Source organism: Anabrus simplex, chromosome 2, assembly GCF_040414725.1.
Source record: "Anabrus simplex isolate iqAnaSimp1 chromosome 2, ASM4041472v1, whole genome shotgun sequence".
Classification (NCBI taxonomy): Eukaryota; Metazoa; Arthropoda; class Insecta; order Orthoptera; family Tettigoniidae; genus Anabrus; species Anabrus simplex.
The window spans coordinates 774,542,020-774,564,360 of record NC_090266.1 but is presented as its reverse complement, the minus strand read 5'-3'; the positions used below and the strand labels follow the sequence as shown (position 1 = coordinate 774,564,360).

Sequence of the window (22,341 nt, the reverse complement as noted above, 5' to 3'; positions counted from 1 at the left end):
CGCTGACTTAGAGGGCCTAATAATACCGTCCTTCAACATCTGATCGATGATTTCTTTTAGAGCCTTCATTTTAGGTGGAGATAACCTATAAGGTGGAAAACGGACAGGAATCGAATCCGTGACCTCAATTTTGTATTCAATAAGGTCAGTAACACCAAGAGTATCAGAGAACACCTCGGGAAACGACTGACACAGTTTGCGAATACTATCAGCCTGCTCCTCAGGTAGATGTCTAAGGTCTAACAACATCTCATCCTGGGTAGGCGAAATAGAAGAACATGACACAGAATTACACTTTAATAGTGGGATTTTACAATTAGAAGCAAATTTGAATGTGCACGACCTAGACTGGAGATCGAGCACAAGACCAGTGTGAGAAATAAAGTCAGCTCCCAATATAATGGGGCAAGACAATTGCTTGGCCACAAACAATTTAACTTTCCATGTAAACTTAAAAATACGAATTTTGACCAGTAAGGAACCTAGAATTTCTAATGGAGATGAATTAGCCGATACGTATTGAACAGGAGAAGAGACAGTCAGGAAGTTTACAAACCGTTTTCAATTTAGAATACCATTCAGCCGAAATAATCGAACAAACACTTCCTGAATCTAAGAGAGCTGTTATAGGCTCGTTATTTAACTCAATCTTAAGAAAAGGAACAGGTGCGGGGGTATCCGCCGCAATCCTAAGACATTCTTTAGGGCATTCAAAAGATGAATTTGAAGGCTGATCGTCCTCTGAATTTACAACCTGTTTACCAGGGGCTGAGTCTCGGGAAGATGGATTAGTCGACTCAGCCGAAGCCATTAGTCACTTTTTATTATTGGCATAGGTAGAATTTGCACCAGAAGTTGAGCAGGAGGGGGTGCTATTCGAGTTTGGGCAATTCTTGGCGATATGTGAGAAGGCCCCACAAAACAGCCTTGTGCTGAACCAGCTCCATTATTTGCCCTACTACTTTTGACCAATGGACATTTATTGCGAAGATGGTCAGGCGACCCGCAAGCATAACATTTACGGGGTGTGACTGGTCGGCGAGGTGGAGGCCGAGTATTACTAAACGAAGGAGGGGGTTCTTTTGCCACACGCAAGGAATCGGCGTACCTAACTCCTTCCGCTGAGACGGCCAACGCTTCAAGTTCAGAGAAAGTTTGCGGGCACGCCGCGAAACACAAGTATGACCTATAAGATGGTGAAATGCCTTCTACAATAGCCTGTACAATCTGATCTTCAGGAAAATGAAGGGCAAACACCCTAGTGTAAAACTTAATGTCCTGTATGAAATCAGCCAAGTTTTCATCCAAGCGCTGTACACGATAATAGTACTTCTGAATAAGGGAGGACCTGGCCCTAGCCGGGATGAAATTAGCTAGCAAATGGGCATGGAAATCCTCAATAGATGATTGCTCGGCAATGGCTCTTACGATTTTATCTGAGAGAATACCAATAGCATACGGATAAATAATTTGCAAAATTTGACATGGAGAAAGAGAAAACACAAGGGCATGATCCTGAAATTCAACTAGAAATCTTAAAAATGAAATTACATCACTGGTGGTATTAACAGAAAACTTAGAAATACCTCTGAGCAACATTGCCAATGGATGAGGCAAGCTGCTAAACCCAGGTGACATAGTAGGTAAAGGTTTCAATGGCAAGGAAGTTAATTCAGAACGGATGTTACTCAATGATGCACGACGTTCAGATTCGTTGTCCAATGGGGCAGGGATAGTTTGAGCAGCAACGGTTATCCTATTAACTTCTCCCTTGGGAGGCGCTTCCTCACTACCTGCATTCACTATGGTGGGTTGATCAGATTTGGGAGGAACTTCCCCAGTCAACAATAGAGTGACCTTACTAGATAATTCGGAAATATTTTCCAGGAGCGTACTAGCTTCCTTCCTCTGAACGTCATTCAGTTTTAGAGACAACAGATCGTTAACCCTATTCGAAAAATGATATAGCCTGCCTTGCACACGCTTAATTTGATTAGGAGACGGATCATTTTCATCAAAAAAACTAACTACAGAAGCTAGCCCAGTAATATTCTCGACGATCGTGGAAAGAGAGTCATCAATTTCTTTCTCTCCCAAATTGGGGATGGAAATGGGCAAATCTAGGGACTCTCTAAGCTTGTTAGTGTCTACTGCAACCGTGCCTCCAGATTGCACATTTCTGATAGTTAATTCATAGATCAACTCCTCTTTGCGCAAATAATTAAGATGGAGAACATCGCGAGGGCCGGGCATGGTGACAGAACAATTTTGAAAAACTCAAAAAATTCCAGCAACTGGGAAAATAGTTAGAGTTCGGAACAAACAATATTTAGCCGTCAAAAGGGGCTAAATTGAGACCCATTCAACCACGCTCTGCTACCACTTGTTACCGTGTTTTTGTGGTAGTTATGCATGAAAGAAGGTGCTGGGTGGTGAATAGGTCTCAAGCTACTAAAGTGAAATTAATTTTAAAATTTAACAAGGTTATATTTTCTTTTCAAAATTAGGTAACAACAAATAGAACAGGTACTTAGTAGCCGAAACACGATTGAAAAATACATTTACATAGGTATCCCATTTGGGGCTTCAAAAGTCAGAAACATAATTCTTGAGCAATGAGCCCAACCTTACAATGAACACCATACAACAAAGGGGCCGAAAACCCCCAAACATGCCAGAAACATTTGCTTCCAATTACACCCAAAAGCCTCCTTGAGGCAGAAACACAATTTTCAAGAAAGGGCAACTTCCCCCTAAAATACAAGCCTATCATAGGCCACTCCGAACTCCACCTTTAAGCTGTCCTCAAAGGACATATACACAGGGGTAAAATACCCAACCTACTGAGGTCTGTTAAATGACAAGAAGGTTAATACATGACCTCTAAAATACAATTTGAGAGGAGGCGAACTTGCACTCCTAATACACTTTGCTTAAGACCTACTTGGCACTAGGCCGTTAATACAAGGGCTAATCCCATACTACAGAGGTGACTTAATAGCAATTTACATTACATTACGGAAGAATTGGTTGAGAAAAATAAGTTCACCTCAAGACGATGTGAGTGGGAGCTCGAGAGGGTTAAGCACTCTCTATCCCGATATGTCGTTTTAAAAGAGAATATATGAAAAGAGTAGTTACATTTTAGGAAAAGGTTACATGGTTGAACGCTTAGAACCCGCCCCGAAAGTTAAACTGCTGAGCTAGCAAAGAAAGAAGTTATTAATCGGCCATTACCTTGTTGTTGACCGCTGCCGAAGAAAGAGGCGCTTCCCGCCCCCTGCTATGTACTTAACACACTGAAAGATGGAACAGAAGTGGCCCGGAGACCCTAAAATCAGCAGTTTATATACCCTCGCGGAAGGTTCTAGTCGTTAGGGGAAAGAAAACACCCTCCCACAAATTCTTTATTGGGTAGGACCCCGCAACCGATACAAGTTGGGGGAAGATACACCAGATTGGTCAGAAATTAATAGCAGAATTTCGGGATTGGATACATTCATAACAAAGGGAAAAAGAGGGGTATACAGCCAACTTAAACAATAACAGAAAGAAATTTAACAAGAAACAAACATTTGAAATAAAAATTTCTCCAACAAAATAGTTCTTTGACTCCGCACTAGGGTGCACTATTGTTGATCTTCAGTAGTGTCCTCTAGGAGAGAAAGTTTACACTTCTTACTTCAGGCGAAACAAAAACACATCAAAAATGACACAGTTCAAAAACTCAAAATTTTCCACGTGGTGACATCTTCTGAGAAGGTAAAGAATTAACAGCGTAGATAAAGTTCAGCCCTCCTCCAGCAGAGGAGTTTCAACAGGCGCACATTTTAAATTAGCGGCGTGGAGGTGTACCGCCCGGTACAATTATTATTATTATTATTATTATTATTATTATTATTATTATTATTATTATTATTATTATTATCCGGTCTCGAAAGCCAAGAATAACGGCCGAGAGGATTCGTCGTGCTGACCACACGACACCTCGTAATCTGCAGGCCTTTAGGCTGAGAAGCGGTCGCTTGGTAGGCTGAGGCCTTTCAAGGGCTGTAGTGCCATGGGGTTTGGTTTGATTTGGTTTTATTATTATTATTATTATTATTATTATTATTATTATTATTATTATTATTATTATTATTATTATTATTATTATTATTATTATTATTATTATTATTATTATTGAAAAAATGAAAACCTACAACCTGTTTTCCAGTCATTGACCGGGTCAGGGATGGAATGAATGAGGCAGATAAAGGCTATTAGTACGATGGGGTCGCCACTCCCAAAGTGATTTATTAATGACTGCTATATGCTATGAAATGAGAATGTAGAGTGTTGCTGGAATGAAACATGACAGGGAAAACCGGAGTACCCGGAGAAAAACCTGTCTCGCCTCCGTTTTGTCCAGCACAAATCTCACATGGAGTGACCGGGATTTGAACCACGGTATCCAGCGGTGAGAGCCCGACGCGCTGCCGTCTGAGCCACGGAGGCTTCTATTATTATTATTATTATTATTATTATTATTATTATTATTATTATTATTATTATTATTATTATTATTATTATTATTATCAGTTACCCGCGGCTTCGCTCGCATGGATTTCGTCATCTGATAAAAGTAATCGTTCCTCAGTACTGTACTAAGGCATTATCTGAAAATCCCTAAAGTATAAAAACTCACCAAAGAATTGAGTTTCATTTACCCCAGAAAGTCTTTGTAAACCACGTTTGTTCTATTGCCTTTTGGGCTCTAAGAGATGCGACTTAGAACTGTAGGTGTGAGAAATAGTCTTCTCTCAAGTCGAAAAAAATGTTTATTTTTAAAGGAGATTCGAGATACCTATTTCCTCGTCAGTAACATCTTCAGTTTCTGACATATAAGTATCCCCATAAAAATAATTGAACCCCTTTATCCGCTCTACCCCCATCCCCAATCCACCCAAGTAGATTTTACGAAAACAAAAAAAAATACATATTTCTTTATTTTTAAAGGAGATTCCAAATACCAATTTTCACATTCATAACTCTTCAGTTTTGAGATGCAAGTATCCTCGTAAAAAATAATTCAACTAATATCTCAGTTATTCCCCCTATGTGGATTTTCGGAAAACAAAAGAATCGTGTTTCTTTATTTCTAAAGGAGATTCCAAGTACCAATTTTCACGTCTGCAACACCTTAATTTTTTAAAATATAAGTATCCTCATACAAAGAATTCAACTAATTTTTCAATTCTTTCATCCCCTTATGTGGATTCTCCGAAAAACAAAAACTACGTATTTTTTAGTTTTAAAGGAGACTCCAAATACCAATTTTTCACGTCTGTAAAATCTTCAATTTTTGAGAGAATTCCACTCCCTTTTCAGTCCTTTTTACCCCCGCCCCCTCTAATAAGTGTCTTTTTCCGGAAACAAAAAAATATGTGGTTCTTTATTTTTAAAAGAGATTAAAAATACCAATTTTCACGTCTGTAACATGTTAAGTGTTGATATGTGCTATGGATACCAAACCAAACCAAACCCCATGGCACTACAGCCCTTGAAGGGTCTTGGCCTACCAAGCGACCACTGCTCACCCTAAAGGCCTGCAGATTACGAGGTGTCGTGTGGTCAGCACGACGAATCCTCTCGGCCGTTATTCTTGGCTTTCAAGACCGGGGCCGCTATCTCACCGTCAGATAGCTCCTCAATTCTAATCACGTAGGCTGGGTAGACCTCGAACCAGCCCTCAGGTCCAGGTAAAAATCCCTGACCTGGCCGGGAATCGAACTCGGGGCCTCCGGGTAAGAGGCAGGCACGCTATCCCTACACCACGAGTCCGGCATGCTATGGATACGCTCATTTTAAAAATTGATTTCCTTTTTCAGTTCCCCTTAAGAGGATTTTCCGAAAACAAATTACCCGTGTTTCTTTACTTTCACAGGACATTCCAAGTACCAATTTTCACGTGCATAGAATTTTACCTTTCTTAGAAATACTGTAGATATATATAGTCTTTTAAAAACTCACCCCCTTTGTCAATGACGTTCACCTCTATTAAACTGGAATTTCCAAAAATAAAAAATGTGTTTATTTTGAAAGAAGATTCCAAATACCAATTTTAACGCCTGTAACATCTTCAGTTGTACGATTCCGCCCGTATGTGTGCCTTACCCTACAGTTTTCTTTCCCAAACAATAAGTCGTAATATGTTTACCATACCGACTGGGAATGAACTTTGACTTAAACGGCATTCAGAGTGTCACAGTTCGTCTCAGCTACCCCAAACACTATGAATTCGTCACTAATGTCATTTTCGGATTTTTAAGTTTCACCCCCTTCCTTTAGGAGTACTAGGGGTTTCTTGCCCCTACAGCAATTTTTCCAGACAGTAAGTTATATGAGTATCAAATTTGGTTGAAAGCTATGCTGGAACATACACATATTCACCCGTAATCTCTGTAATTTGCGACATTTTCTCACCTTCTCACCCCCTGTGCCATTGGGAGAGAACTTGGACTTTTCATTTTTATATAATTATATAGAAGATAAAAGCAGAAATAAGTTTTAAGGAACACATCGTAATCTTCACATAGTGTTGGGTAGGCAACCCGCTGATCGGACTTGTCTTGCGGTTTGCTTATCTTCCCCTATTTTATTTTTCACCCCTTAGTGCCGAACTACCAATCAGATTTCGTTCAAACCACTTCATAATCCCTCCCAGGTGTAATAAGAACAAACTGTGAACATTCCAACGAAATCGGTCCAGACGTCTTTAAGTCTATTAGCTTCAAACATACCAACATCCAATTATATATATAGCATTACTCGTATATACAATTTATATCACTCTATAATAAATACGAAATAATAAATCACGAAATGAAATACGAAGCCCGTTGCTTAAGAGTGCAGGTTTATTAAATACAGAAAGGAACAAGTTTAATGCAATCAAGTAAGGTGACCGGCGTGAACTGAACTGAACAAAAGATGGCCACTCGTAACCAAAGAGAAAACACCGAAGACTACTAGGTGGCGGCACTACACGGTGGCTCGATTCAAGGTCTATATACACAGGTCAGGACACGAATGTTAATAATAATAATAATAATAATAATAATAATAATAATAATAATAATAATAATAATAATAATAATAATAATAATAATAATAATAATAATAATAATAATAATAATAATAATAATTTTACCGGGAGGTACACCTCAACGCCGCGCATTCAAAATTAGCGCCTAAATGAACTCCTTTATTGGTCAGACAGTGAAACTGATAACACAACAAGTTGGAACTTTAATCAGAAGATGTCGCCACTGAAAAATTAAGTAATTGTTTTGTTGTGAAGTTTCCTAAACTGACTGAATTTCTCCTTGTTTTGTTTTGATATACATCAAGAAGTTCGGACATTTTCCTACAGATGAGGCTACTAAAAGCTATGATCATGCACTCTGGTTCAAGGTGGAAGAACTTATAATTTAAAGAAGTTTGGTATTTCTAGGTTTTTGTAACTGATCTATGTTCATTTATTTTTGGGTTGGCAATACTTCCTTTTTCTTTCCGCCAGTTTTGAATCTGGCCAATGAAAAATTTGTGTAATTAATTTTCAACCTATCACAGGCTTCTTGTTCGATTTTGAGTGTTACTTTTGAACTTAACCAATAAAATTAAGAGGGTGTGTCCTGATTAATCTTGAATGATCTCGAACCTTCCCTGAGGGTTTATAAACTGCGGCTCTTCACGTTTCTTGGTCAATTGATCGTTGTCTATCTGAGTGCGTGTGCTTAAGCAGGAGGCGAGCGGCCTCTTTCGTCGGCAGCAGAACATCTATAAGATAATGGCCACATAAATTACATCTTTCTTGTTGTAGCTACCTCCGCAGCTTAATCCGAGGGGAAAGGTCCGAATCTTTAACTATGTAACCGACTTTTCTAAAACGTAAATTTGCTTTTGGCTAATGCAAAACATAAAATATTTAACTGTAGACCGGGGATAGAGAGTGAAGTACCCTCTCGAGCTCCCCTTCATCTTGGTTTGACGTGACTACGTTTTGTAACTGTTTTTCTTCCTTTCTTTAATGCCATAATTGAACCTTTATTCGTGTCACCTCAGTAGCTTGGAATTAGCCCCTGTATCTCTGGGCCAAGAGCCCCGTTAGGATTTTATTCTTTATTATCTAGGAGTGCAAGTGTACGCCTCCATTCATTTTGTGTTTGGGCCAATTATCTAACCTGTTCTTTTCCATGAAGGCCCAGTAGGTTGCGTTATGAATACCCTTGTAAAAGCTATGTCAATTGTAAATTGTCCCTAGAGAGGCCAGAGAGTGTAGGAGTTGTGTGTAACATTGCCTTGAGTGGGCAGTAAGAAACTGAGAGCCTGTTAGCTCTTTTTCAAGTTTTGTAATAGCAACGAGTGCCTCTGGAAGGCTAGATATTGTATTTTGGGAGCAAGTGCTCTTGAACTAGGGAATTTCTGCCCTTAACTAAATAATACCTCTTCCATTTGTAAAATTGTAAAACTAGGGGCTTGAAGCCCAGAATCTGTAAAGTTCACTGTTTTTGAATTTTCCTAGTCTTGCTTTATGATTGCTTTTGTACCTGATATATTGTTATATTTACTCAGTAAAAAATATTGTTAAGTATGTTTTTGGAAAAAAAAATATAACCTTTTAAGGTTTTAACCACTTTCAAATTGTAGATAGACCCATTCACCCCGGCACCTTCTTTAACCTCTTTCTGCTCCACGGGTATCCCCCGTAATAATAATAATAATAATAATAATAATAATAATAATAATAATAATAATAATAATTGAATAAGTTATACAAATTTTATACTACTGTTATCAAGAAAACCGTGTCTAAATCTTAAATAATCTGAGAGGTCATTGATTTTCACAAATTTATAAAATAGTCCGCATCTCTGGTGTAATGTTTAGAGTGATTAGCTGCCACCCCCGGGTTCGATTCGGGCTCTGCCACGAAATCTGAAAAGTTTTACGAGGGCTGGAACGGGGTCCACTCAGCCTCGAGAGGTCAACTGAGTGGAAGGGGGCTCGATTCCCACCTCAACCATCTTTAAAGTGGTTTTCCCACTTCTCCTCCAGGTGAATGCCAGGATGGTAACTAACTTAAGGTCACGACTGCTTCCTTCCCTCTTCCTTGTCCATCCATTCCAATCTTCCCATCCCCCATAAAACCTCTGTTCAGCATAGCAGGTGAGGTACTGGTCCTCCTTCCCAGTTATCTCCCCATATCCAAAGTCTCACGCGCCAGGATACTGCCCTTGAGGCGGTAGAGGTGGGATCCCTCGCTGAGTCCCAGGGAAAAAAACAACCCTGGACGGTAAACAGATTAAGAAAGAAATAAAAATTACGGTATTACAAAAAATTGCCATCGCAATAAATTGACAAACATAATTTTATATACAGGCATTGAAGGCAGCCCTCCTTCGTTCGGGGTCTTCCTGACACACGAGAAAGATTTCGGAGGATTAAGAAAGTCGAAGTGTGTAGGAATGGAATTCCATTTTAGCAGCTTCCTTCCATCTGCTCTCTCTACTTCGAATTGACAATCCTCGAAACGAAGCTGCAGGAAAGGGTTATAATCAAAATATGATGAGTAAACAAATACTTTGATAGACAAGCTTTACGAAACTGCAGGAAAACATTATAATCAAAATATGATGAGTAAACGAATACTTTCACAGTCAAGCTTTTTAGAAAAGCAAATAGATTCTTACTTCATTTTTCTCTAGCAAAATTTATACTAATCTCACACAGCTGTGAATGGTCTGTTGTTTGCCATTTATGACGTCGGCAATTCCGCGCACACTTTCCTACCTGTTCGTATATTTCGGGGATCTAAATATTCTAGTCCCTTTCGATGAGTGACTTTTACAATCTGGAGCGATACAATAATCCATTATAACTTTATTTTGATTGCATGGGATAAGACGCAGACGACAGCTAGTACCGGTACAGAGCTTTGGACCCAAAATGGCCGCTGCCACAAAGAATTCTGGGAGCGTGACCACACCTGTGTATATAGACCTTGGCTCGATTTGAATTATATTTAACACTGGCTTTATTAAACATCAACAGAATTATCAATATCTTTGTTGAAGGTGTGGTTAATGAATTTGCTAATTTAAATAGCGAAATGTTGCTATGATAAAAAAGTATAAGTTTATTGGCGATCCACTGTGTGTAACCTTAATCACGGTATATTATTTTTGAGAGAGAAAACGTATATTGTAAAATGTTGCTTCTTGTTTTGTTACAAGATGCCAGAGACACAGCTTACAAAATTCATAGTATATAATGACTAATGACCAGCAGTAAACCGCGGCCCCTCGCTACCGGTACCGTACTGAAAATCCCTAAAGTATAAAAACTCACCGAAAAATTGAGTTTCAGTGGCCCCAGAAACTCTTTGGACGTTTGTGGTATTGCCTTTTGGGGCTATGACGACCAAGCGATATAGAACTGTACATGTGAGAACAAGTCTTCTCTCAATTCGGAAAAGGCAAACAAACATGTTTATTTATTTTTAAATGAAATTCCAAATATATATTTCCACGTCTGTAACATGTTCTGTTTTTCAGACATAAGTATCCCCGTAAAAGTAATTCGACCCCTTTATCAGTCCTTCCCCCACCACCAACCCCAACTAAGTGGATTTTCCGAAAAGAACAAAATACGTCTTACTTTGTTTTTAAAGGAGGTTCAAAATACCAAATTTCACGTCTGTAACATCTTGAGTACTTGAGATATAAGTAACCTCATAAAAAATTGAATATTATCTTCACTTCTTTCCACACTCTCCCCCTCCCCTTTAAGCGGACTTTCCGTAAACAAAAATACGTGTTTATTTTTAAAGGAGATTCCAAATAACAACTTTCACGTCTGCAACATCTTCCGTTTTTGAGATATAAATATCCCCTTAAACAGAATTTAACTCCAGGTTTACTCATTTTCAACCCCCTTCCCTATTAAGTAGATTTTCCGAAAACAAATCAGTACGTGTTTATCTTTAAAGGAGATACCAATTTTCACGTCTGTGACATCTTCCGTTTATGAGATATAAGTATCCTCTTAAACAGCATTCAACTCCTTTACTTATTTTCACCCCCCCCCCCCCTTAAGTCGATTTTCCGAAAACAAATTAATATGTGTTTTTATAAAGGAGATTCCAAATACCAATTTTCACGTCTGTAACATATTTAGCTTTTATAAGTATCCTCATACAAAGAATTCAACTAATTCTTCAATTCATTCACCCCCCCCCCCCGCTCCCATGTGGATCTTCCGAAAACAAAAGAACACGTGTTTCTTTACTTTGAAAAAAGATTCAAAATGCAACTTTTCATGTCTGTAGCATCTGAAGTTTTTGTGATATAAGTATCCTCATCAAAAGAATTCAACTCCTTTTTCACCCCTCCCATATTTTGTTTCCCTCCCGCACCCCCACAAAAAAGACGTGGTTCTTTATGTTTAAAGGAGACTCCAAATATCAATTATCACGACTGAAACATCTTCAGTTTTTGAGATATATGTGTTCTCATAAAAGGAATTCAACTCCTTCTCACCCCCTGGCCCCAAGTTGATTTTCCCGCAAAAATGCGTGTTTCTTTGTTTTCAAAGGAGATTCCAAATACCAATTTTCATGTCTGTAACAGCTTTAGTATTTATTAGATATAAGTATCATCATACAAATCATTAAATTAATTTTTCAGTTCTCTCAACCCCCTTAATTGGATTTTCCGAAATCAAAGGAATACGTGTTCCTTTACTTTTAAAGGAGATTCCATATACCAATTTTCACGTCTGCAACAACTTTAGTTTTTGAGATATAAGTATCTTCACACAAATAATTCAACTAATGTTTCGATTCTTTCAATTACCCCCCCCCCCCCCATTAAGTGGATTTTCCGGAAACAAGAAATAATATTTCTTTATTTTAAAGGAGATTTCAAATTCCAATTTTCACGTCTAAAACACCAGTATTTGAGATATCAGTATCCTAATAAAAAGAATTCAACCCCCTTTTCAGTCCCTTTTACCCCCAGAACCAAGTGTTTTTTCCAGAAAAAAATAATACATGTGTCTATATTTTTAATAGAGATTAGAATTACCAATTTTCACTTCTGTAACATTTATGTTTTTGAGATATGTTGCAGATATGCTCATTTTAAAATTTCACCCCCTTTTTAGTTCCCCTCAAGTGGATTTTCCAAAAACAAATCACCTACATTTCTTTATTTTTACAGGAGATTCCAGATACCAATTTTTACGTCGGTAACATGTTACAATTCTGAGACATACCGGTACTGTAGATAAAGTCTTTTTAAAAATTCACCCCATTCATCACTACTGTTTACCCCCCATTAATTTGATTTTCAAAGAACAAAACTTTGTGTTTATTTTTAATGGAGATTCCAAATACCAATTTTCATGTCTGTAATATCTTCAGTTTTTGGGATATAAGTATCCGCATAAATAGCATTCAACCCCTTTTTCACCCTTTTTACCCCTTCTGATGCAGTTTTCTGAACACAAAAAAATACATGTTTCTTTATTTTGAAGGAGATTCTAAATACCAATTTTTACATCTGTAAACTTTTAAAGTTTTGAGATATAGATACACCCATTTTAAAAAGTTCACCCCCATTTTCACCCCTTTATGGACAGAATATCCAAAAATCCTCCCTTAGTGAGCACCTACATTGTAATATAAATGTATCCCCAAAATTTCATTTCTTTATGTCCAGTAGTTTTGGCTTGGTGATGATGATTCAGTCAGTCAGTCAGGACTTGTTATTTTATGTATATAGTATAGATAATATTTGCTACTTGTTTATATAAATGAGATGTTGAATAATTGCTCCAGAGTTAGCAACAATAATTTCCACTAAGAGGGAAATGTTTGTCTATTTTATCTCTAAACTAAACTGTAGGCCTTTATTCATAACCAATCAATAAATCGTTCTCCTCACACTGAACAGACCACCTTGAATGATGAAGTCTCTGTTGCCGTAACTTTCATGAGACATACCGGTACTGTAGATAAAGTCTTTTTAAAAATTCACCCCATTCATCACTACTGTTTACCCCCCATTCTAAGAAGGAATACAACTTTCATAGATGTTCTTTTATTTTCCTTATCAACATATTCAACTTGTTATATTTTGCTTGTTTCATAGCATGTTGTTGGGTCAAGAATATATACAGTGTTAGAATGTCTGTGACAGATTGATGTTATTTATTACAATCGCCAAATTTTTGTTGGGATTTACTTCGAGACCAATCGATGGCAAGACATTTTTTGTTGCATCAGTTATCTGAACAGCTGATTAATGCTACCAGCAGTAATAGCTTGATCATCAGCAAATCATATGGACAGACAGGTTCAGCATCGTCACACAGAAAATAGCCATACTGACTAGCAAAACTTGGATAACAAATCTCACCGTGAACAAAATTAATGGCGAGATTGAATAATATAAGTGAATTTTGTCCACCTTGGTGGATGCCACCTTGAACAGCTATTTTTCAGGTGTGCAGATTGCCACTTTCCAACTTTATATGGTTTTGTTTAAGCACAGAGAGAATTAGATTTGTAAAGTTAGATGAAACTTCTTGGACAGTGAGACAGCTCTTTAATATGTGCATAACCAACATCATCAAAGGCGCAGGACATATTAAGAAAGGCCATGATACAATCCCTGTTTGTAAATATAGCATTTGTTAGGCAGCCAGAAATGTACTGGGAATTTGTATGGCATCCTGCTAAATTTGATATAAATCTGCACTGATTTCTGTTCACATTTATTTGATACCATACTTCAGTTTGTGATCTAGGACTCATTCAAGATGGTAATACTTCTAATTGCCTTCCTTTACATATTATTATGTGCAGGGATAGAACATGGTCAAATCTAACCACACAGCAACTATACATTAACCTTTAAACATTTGTCACAAAATTTTGTAAAACTGCACCACTAAAATCCTCTTAAACACCAAAAACAAAATTAAGCTTCTTAAGAAGAATTCTTAAATTTCTGTAAAACTACAAAATGAACAGTACCAGTATATGTTTTCAAGATCTTAGAGATAGGGTTAAATAGGCAGGATCTCAAATTTCATCCACTGTTACAGCAGCCTCATCAATTGTCTTTTATAATTTGATTTAATGTCAGAATAAATAAACTTTTATACTGTGTAGAAATAGATATTGGAATGTTAATCATTTTTATACATTATACATTGTTTTTACCTTATAAACAGTATGTTGTTACATTTAATACAAAAAGTTGTTAAAACAATACGGTATATAAGATTGTTTTCAATAAAATATTAATCAAGGAGCGATCCAGTGACTGTGACCTTGTCAAGTGTTCAGGTATTACTTCTTTTGATATATTGGTTGTTTTGGTTACTTTGGATTGGGCTCATGAAATGTGAACCAAAGATGGAATCTTGTAGCATGTTAGTATGTCTTTTGTATAATACTGAGTCCAAAGATTTATATTTACTCATTAGTATTGTTCTTAAATGAGATGCTCAGTTTAGACTATTTTTCATGAACTCTTCCTGGGTATAACAAGTAAGTTTGTATACTACGGAACCATTCACTATATTTTGAACACACAAAAAACGTTGTGCTATGGCATTTTTTTCACAAAATTTGTTTAACTAGCAATACTGAACAACGTGTCTTGTGCCACCTAGTACTTTATGATAGTAAGTTCAATTACTTGGTTTAGCAATTTGATCCTGAGCTATAACAAAAAGAGAAAAAATACAAACAGGATATTTTATATAAATCAAATAGGATATTGTAGCCTATATATTTTTTGTCAAAGGTGGCCTAATGGTTGGGCCAGGAACTGTATAATCATTCCAATATGGACTTAGAAATCTGTATCATTTTGGTCTGAGGTTTTTTAGGTTCTTCTAACATATGTTTCTCTGCAAGCTTTGCAGTTATCTGTAAGCTTTGTTTTTGCATTAGATTGGGTTGAGTTTCTACATTAATTAGGTATATGAAAGTTAAACACAGCCTGCACAGGCAAATTTCCTGTTTTACAAATACTCACCATGTTTTCATGAAAACAAAAAAGTCAGTCAGTGAGGTTTTACATATTTTTGTTGCAAAAAGAAACAAGACATGACAGGTTAAATGTGGCAGAACTGGTAATTTTTAGTGACAAACACTATGAATAAAGAACACAGTAAATATTTACTAGACTGGACGGACATTTGTGAGTACTATATCCAATATACTCAGGTCTAGCACATCTCTATGTTGAGCAGCCATGTCTAGAAAACATCATTGATCATCTTCTAGAATGGAAACACTTGGAAAACATCAAACATCACTGACTTGGGCCCTTATGTAATGCTAGCAGCTGGACCTAGCAAGGGTCCCTTTCAAGGGTTACAGCGAAGTCCTTAACAACAACTTCGGCAGTGAAAGAGATGTTTGAAATGGTGTACTTGCAAGATGATGCTTTCCACTACTCAGTCTGCTGCCTTGCAGATAAGTAGGGGACAACTAAATTCTAAAGGAGCTCACGCTGACAGGAAACACTTGACTGTGTTAGGCTTAGCAAGTCAGCAGAAGAGGAGAAAGAGGTATTGCTTTTAACAACAATAGAACAAGCCTTAGATGATGAAGAGGCTTGTTCATTCCCACACACAGCCTCTTGGAATGGAGAATCAGTGATTATGATGAGTAAGTGGTAGGGATATGCTGCTCACTTGCTTGTGTAGGCTTGAGTTCTGATGTCACAAACCAGAGTGTCGAGTTTGGATGAATGAGTTTGAGTAGATCAGAATTCTCTCGTGATGTAAAAATGATCTCTAAGCATTCATGCAAGGTTACCTTGCCAATATGTTCTCACTGATTTGATCCATTTTCAATGTACTTGCAGATTATGGTGAGAACTTTCAATGGTTCAAATCACAAGGCCCAACTCCCAACCATTTCTGAGAAAATGGAATTTGAATCCTGTACTTTGAGAGTGTTACAAAACCAGCAGCATGTGGTATATTTAAACAATGAGCATGTAATGCAATGAACAAACTTTTCACTTCACAACCATGGGATCGATGGATCAAATCTTGCCTCTGTAGTACTTTTGTGGGTTTGTTTTAATGTTCAGTGTTTATGTTACTTTCATTACAAGCATATTAAAGATATGTCCAGTAATGTGTGCTTAACAGTATAGAATGATTGATGTGCATTATTGTCACCTGCTTCTCTCTGGGCGATCAGATTGTACTGAAAATACAAATACCGTATTGTTAGACATGAGTGGTTTCAAGAAATACGTAGGTACAGCTATAACTGAAGAATAGGAGTTTATTTTATATTCGGATAAAGTATTTTGATCAAAATATGCACAAAATCATTTTCACGTGTATTTGGCAATATATGTGTTGTCTTTCACTTATAGCAGGAGTATAGCATACCATGGGCCTGCAAAAAAAAAATCCTATTGAGAGATTCGATCTGTGAGGTTTTGAATGTGACAGCTTGCTCATTGTACTATGTGATTGTCATGGGAACATATTGGATGCTGGAGTGGTTTTGTGAAACATTCTCAAACTATTCAAATTCCAGTTTTTCACAAATGGATGAGAGTTGTGCCTTACAGTATGAAGTGGTGAAGGTTCTCCCCCTGGCCTGCATGTATATTAAGAATGGGTCAAAGCTGTTGGGACACATTTGCAATGTCTCCTTTTGAGTAACAGAAGAAAAAACTTTATAACATCTCAAATACAGGTTCTCATGGAATATATATATTGGGATTAAATAAAAAGGGTATCATCTATACCACATATTTCAAAGCATAGCCAGCATAGAAACTATTTCTCACTAGATACATGGCAATTCACAATAAAAACGTAATGTTGAGAAACAGGATTATCATAATAGGAAAAGCGATATTTGACTCATCACATACAACAAAGTTTTATTTGAATGTTTGAAATAAAAAGCTCAGTAATCAATCAAAAGGTGCAATATGGTATTTCCATAATAAATATGTGAACCTCTTGGAGAGAGAATTTGCAATCAGATTAGAAAAAGAACAGAGGTCCCTAATTATTTTCTTTGCCTAGCATGATTTGCAACAAATGAATGTTCCTCAGTGGAATACTTTCCATCCACACTTTTCCAAAACACTATAAACAAAATCAAATTGCAGTCAGAAATAGACAGATATTATGATACTTGTAGAAACATTTATAGAAAGCTCTTTCAGGTCTTTGGTGATGTGTATTTATTTACAATGGCATTGAAGTCTTTAGCTGTGATATATCTCTCATTTCTTTCATTATTGATCTTGTGTCCTGTACACACAATGGTTTCAATAGAAGATTGCCTCACATTACTTTAGGTCTAGGAAATTACTCATTGCACTGAAACATTGGCATTAACACCATCATGCCACAATATAGTGAAACTGTAGTTTATGTGCTTAATATCTATGTTGCAATAATGGCACAATGAGGAATTTACATTTTTTACATTCTGTACACCAGGCCTAATAGCCTTTAAAGATATATATATAAAGTTCAACACACTTATTGTAACTGTTGGCAGATGAGTTATTACCTTTGTTGGGCTCTTATGTGTAATGTATTCAATTTGTCGTTATTGATGCCTAGACTATCTATGACAGCTGTTGACAGAACTGTGGAGGATTAAACCAGCCTTCTTGCTGAATATCCAATCTACATGTTAATAATATTAAGATGCAGTAATTATAATTAGTCTCTCCATGGTTCAAAATGTAACAACAAAGGAGGATATATCTCATTCACTTATGTTCCTGTACACACAATGGTTTCAGTACTATTGCCATAGAAGATTATAACACATTGATATTGTACTATAGATTAAAGAAACTACTCGTTGGTGACTGGCTTTTCTCTTACCTGAGTATTGCAATGGGTGATCACTTACGTATATCTGCCAAGGCAGGTTGACCTACATCGGGCTCCTTAATGCTTCAATCATTGGCCGAAGAACAGAATCAGCAACCACCCCTGTAGCATGGTGGACCAATAGGTGAGCAGCGCATCATAGCCTGCACTATATAATAAAGTGGAATTGCAACACCACTCCATTCCACTGTGAGTTTCACAGCCATCGAAGTCAGTTGTAACCCTTCAAAATGCCTACCGCACTCTTCTGTGAAATGTCGGGAACATCATTATGCTCCTGGACCGTGATCTACAAGCCCAGAAAGTACAGACGTGATTTATAATGCAGTCTGTAGAAGCCTCAACTGATATATGAATTGAAATGTTATCTATTCACCATTCTTTGGTGATGTATGTGCTCATTTCAGTAAGATAAAGAGAGTCATGTGACATTCAAATGTGACTTACGCAGTAGAGTTTATCTTTCTTACTGGCTGTAAAGCTGTTTATATACACATGACAAAATGTGAAAACTTCTTAGTTTAACTTTTAAGGGGTGTAGCAGTGGTGGCACACTAGTTGCACAATTTTATTCATACATATTCAAACACTATGAAACAGTTGTGATAGTCATAGGCTATGTTTACATATATGTATATCTGGTAAGTTTCTTAGATTGCAGTGTAAGCAACAAGGTGTATACATCTTTCATGTAAGGGCTTAAGAGTACAAGTCAAAATAGCTGTATTTCAGGAAAGAGGTTTTAAGTTATGAAATCAGAAGCAGCATTAATTATAGAGGATTTGAAGTGAATAACACATCATCATATTTCAGAAAATTGATTTATTTTCATTTTTAATAATAGTTTTGTTGTATTGACCATTCAAAATTAAATCATTGACTTGCAGTATGAGGACCCAATATATAATGACTTATACTTAAGCCCTGGCACGAAAGATATATACCATAGTCCATAAATAAAGTATTGTTATGATGCAGTTCTGAAGAAATTATTTAATTTCAGTAGCATGAAATATGCAGAGAATAAATCAGTAAGTGCTGTACCTCCCTCTGGTTTCTATACTTTGCCATAAGTCTGGGCATCAAATGAAACAACATTTTAGTGGTGTCCTGAGAAATAACCATCCACACACCATTTAAAGTATTCAAAGTTCATCACTATTTGCTGACAGACAGTTATAATCCTGCAGCTTTACTTTGAACATGTACAACACATTGTCAGTGGCTGTCAAATCTAGTGATAGGAGAAGTGGAGTTATCTTCCTTTGAGAAGGCACATGTGATGGCAACTACATGTGACCTGACATTTCCTTGCTAAAACATAATCAGGAGGTTGGCCTGCAAGAACGGAGTTCCTACTGGTCCATACAATTATTGACATAAGTGGATACAAACTAGTGGTGATTTACTGTCATACCTAATAGCACTTTAGATTGAACTACCAAAATTTAGTCTGGTTGTTGGATGTTGACAAATTTCCCTCCATATGATACAACCTTCTTTAGATCACATTGACATACTCTCTGTATATGAAACAGAGACAGTGCTCCCTTATACACTGACCTCTCTCGAACTTACTAAGTGGACTGTGTGACTGTCTACAGCCTTCTATGACATTTTTAATAGCTTCAACAGACCACTGGCAAAAATTCATTGATAGACTGACACAATATTGTGGCATATTTGACCAATTGTTGCTCATTTTACATCATGTGTTATTATATTGTATAGCAGACCAAAATTCACAACACCTGGACAAATGCGACCACAATGGTAGACTGCATTGCAAACCAGTCTCACAGCTCCTTCAAGGGGTTTGTATATCCATGACTAGCAGGATATTTCAAAAAATTATAGGAAGAACATCAAAGCCTCTCACATAGAAAATTCAATATTTGGATTCAGTAATGAGGAATTGGGGCAGATTTGGCAAAATTAAATAAAAAGTAGCAGTTTTTTTAGATACTCATTTAATAGCCTCTGAATACACTTTTATAGAACTTTTCAGTTTACAAGCTGATGCTTTGTCTCTTCTGATAATTTCTTAATTTAGCTGATTAATATATTGGCACCATTTTGTCTTAAAAACATATTTTATTCTTCTTTTTGAAAGTTAAATTAGCCGGGAAATGTGGATGAACATAATTTCAGTAAAAGATAATTTTATGCACTGGTATTTACATCTATGTATTTATAGTTGATTAGTGCTCAGATTTTGAGAATTACTATCAACTCTTCCTTTCTGTCTTTGCCTAGTATATGCCTTTGTAATAATTGTTAGCTTAGTTATAGTGAAATAATTTTATAACCTAATTTTGTTTCAGGTGCAATGTTTCTACTAGGAGAAAGTTCTCATCAGTTCCAGTGCTTTGTACTTCAAATACCAACAGTGATATAACTGAAAATACAGAGCAAAATAAGACCAGAAGAGAAAAGGAGGAATATATTTATGAACAATTCTGTGAAAAATATGAAGCAAATATCCAGTGTTTGATATGTTACTGCAGGACTCCAGCTTCACTTCAAGAGAAAAGGCCATTTTGCAAAGAAACGTTCAGTGACAGTTCCATCTCTGCCCTTCAGGCTCATAAGAAGAGACACCTTACTTCATCAACACTACATTGCATAAAATGCAGTGATATATTTCTGTCATTCAAAGCATTGAGAAATCATTCAAAGTCTGAATGTCTTGTTAAGAAACCATCTCCGGGGTCATCCCCACATTTTCTGCAAACCCACTTTTATGCATGCTCTATATGCAACCAAGAAGTTTCTTCATTATCTGGGATGATTACACACAGATCAACCAAGGAGCACCAAGCCAACATGACAAAGCACTTTCTAAATTTAGAAGAATATTATGCTTCACAGCTTCCAAGAACGAAGACATCATTGTTAATGTGAGTTCATGAAGGACAAATATCTTAATGAATGGTGATATGTTGAATATTGGTAAAAGTGAAAATAAGGTATTATATACTGGTACAATGTATTACAGTGCACAGCAAAGAACATGTATCATTAAGGAATTAGTGGTTTTCAGCATTAAGGAAAAATTGACAAATGAAGCAAAATCTTGTGTTAATTTTATTAATGTCATGGTATGCATCATCATCATCATCATCATCATAAATTTCCCACATCCAGCTTCCATGGGTTGGGATGTTTCTGGCACCTTTCCATCTTCCTCTATCCAATCACCATTGTTCCCCCTTAACTGTGTTCCAATCTAAGTTTCTTCTAATTACTCTGTTCCTGATAATTTACAACCACCTTAGTCTAGGTTGCCTTCTTGCCCTTCTTCCTCCTGTCTCAGTCTCCATTGTCCTCTTCAGTATCCTTCCTTCTTCCATCCTGAGTTTATTTTTCTCCATTCTGTCATAAAGTTTTTCCACTCCGATTTCCTTCCTGACGTCCTTACATTTTACTATGTCCTTTCTTGTCTTCCGTATCATACATCTTGCCGGGCTGAGTGACTTAGACGGTTGAGGCGCTGGCCTTCTGACCCCAACTTGGGAGGTTCGATTCTGGCTCAGTCTGGTAGTATTTGAAGGTGCTCAAATACGTCAGCCTCGTGTCGGTAGATTTACTGGCACGTAAAAGAACTCCTGCTAGACTACATTCCGGCACCTCGGCGTCTCCAAAATCCGTGAAAGTAGTTAGTGGGACGTAAAGCAAATAAATAACATTATTATTATTATTATTATTATTATTATTATTATTATTATTATTATTATTATTATTATTATTATTATTAAGCGAGAGGTCGGTACACTCCGGCTCACTCCCAGGTGGGGAGCAATTTCCCTGATTGAAGTGAATATTTAATTACTTGCTTGAAAAAATCTTAGACTAAAATGAACTATAGAAGGGCCCTAAGAGAAATAGGCCCTATTTACTTGAATATAGCGTATTGTATTGTTGAAAATCGTTTTAATTTAATTTGTAAATGCTTTGTGTAAGAACGCACTAAGTGCTTTTGCACTGTAATACCGAGCTTGTTTCTAGCTTTTCCTTAAATATTTTCAACGAACTTGGAAATTTGGCGATCATTTCCCGTGATCATTTATTCCAATCCCTTACTCTTCGTCCTATAAATGAATATTTGCCCCAATCTCTCCTCTTGAATTCCAACTTTATATTCATATTTTTATCTTTCCTAGTGTTAAAAGCTCCACTCAAGATTATTTTTCTACTTACATCATTCCACGCCAACTCACCACTGACAGCTCAAAACACACCGCAAAGTCGAGCATCTCGTCTCCTTACTCCCAAATCTTCCCAGCCAAAGTTTACAACATTTTAGTAACACTATTCCTTTGTTGGAAATCACTCAGAACAAATCGTGCCGCTTTCTTTTGAATTCTTTCCAGTTCTCGTATCAAGTAG

The 22,341-nt window shown here is 36.8% G+C and overlaps 1 protein-coding gene across 2 annotated transcripts in view; it reads left to right on the top strand.

Annotated features, from left to right (window-relative positions):
• LOC136863106 (transcription factor grauzone) overlaps positions 1-21,002 on the top strand; it is a 133,348-nt gene extending 112,346 nt beyond the window's left edge. For both annotated transcript variants that reach the window (XM_067139444.2, XM_067139445.2), the window contains exon 4: positions 20,277-21,002. In XM_067139444.2, coding sequence (XP_066995545.2) covers positions 20,277-20,856 — 580 coding nt within the window. In that variant the 3' untranslated portion in view covers positions 20,857-21,002. The remainder of the gene's footprint in view (positions 1-20,276) is intronic.
• The last annotated feature ends 1,339 nt before the right edge of the window (positions 21,003-22,341 follow it).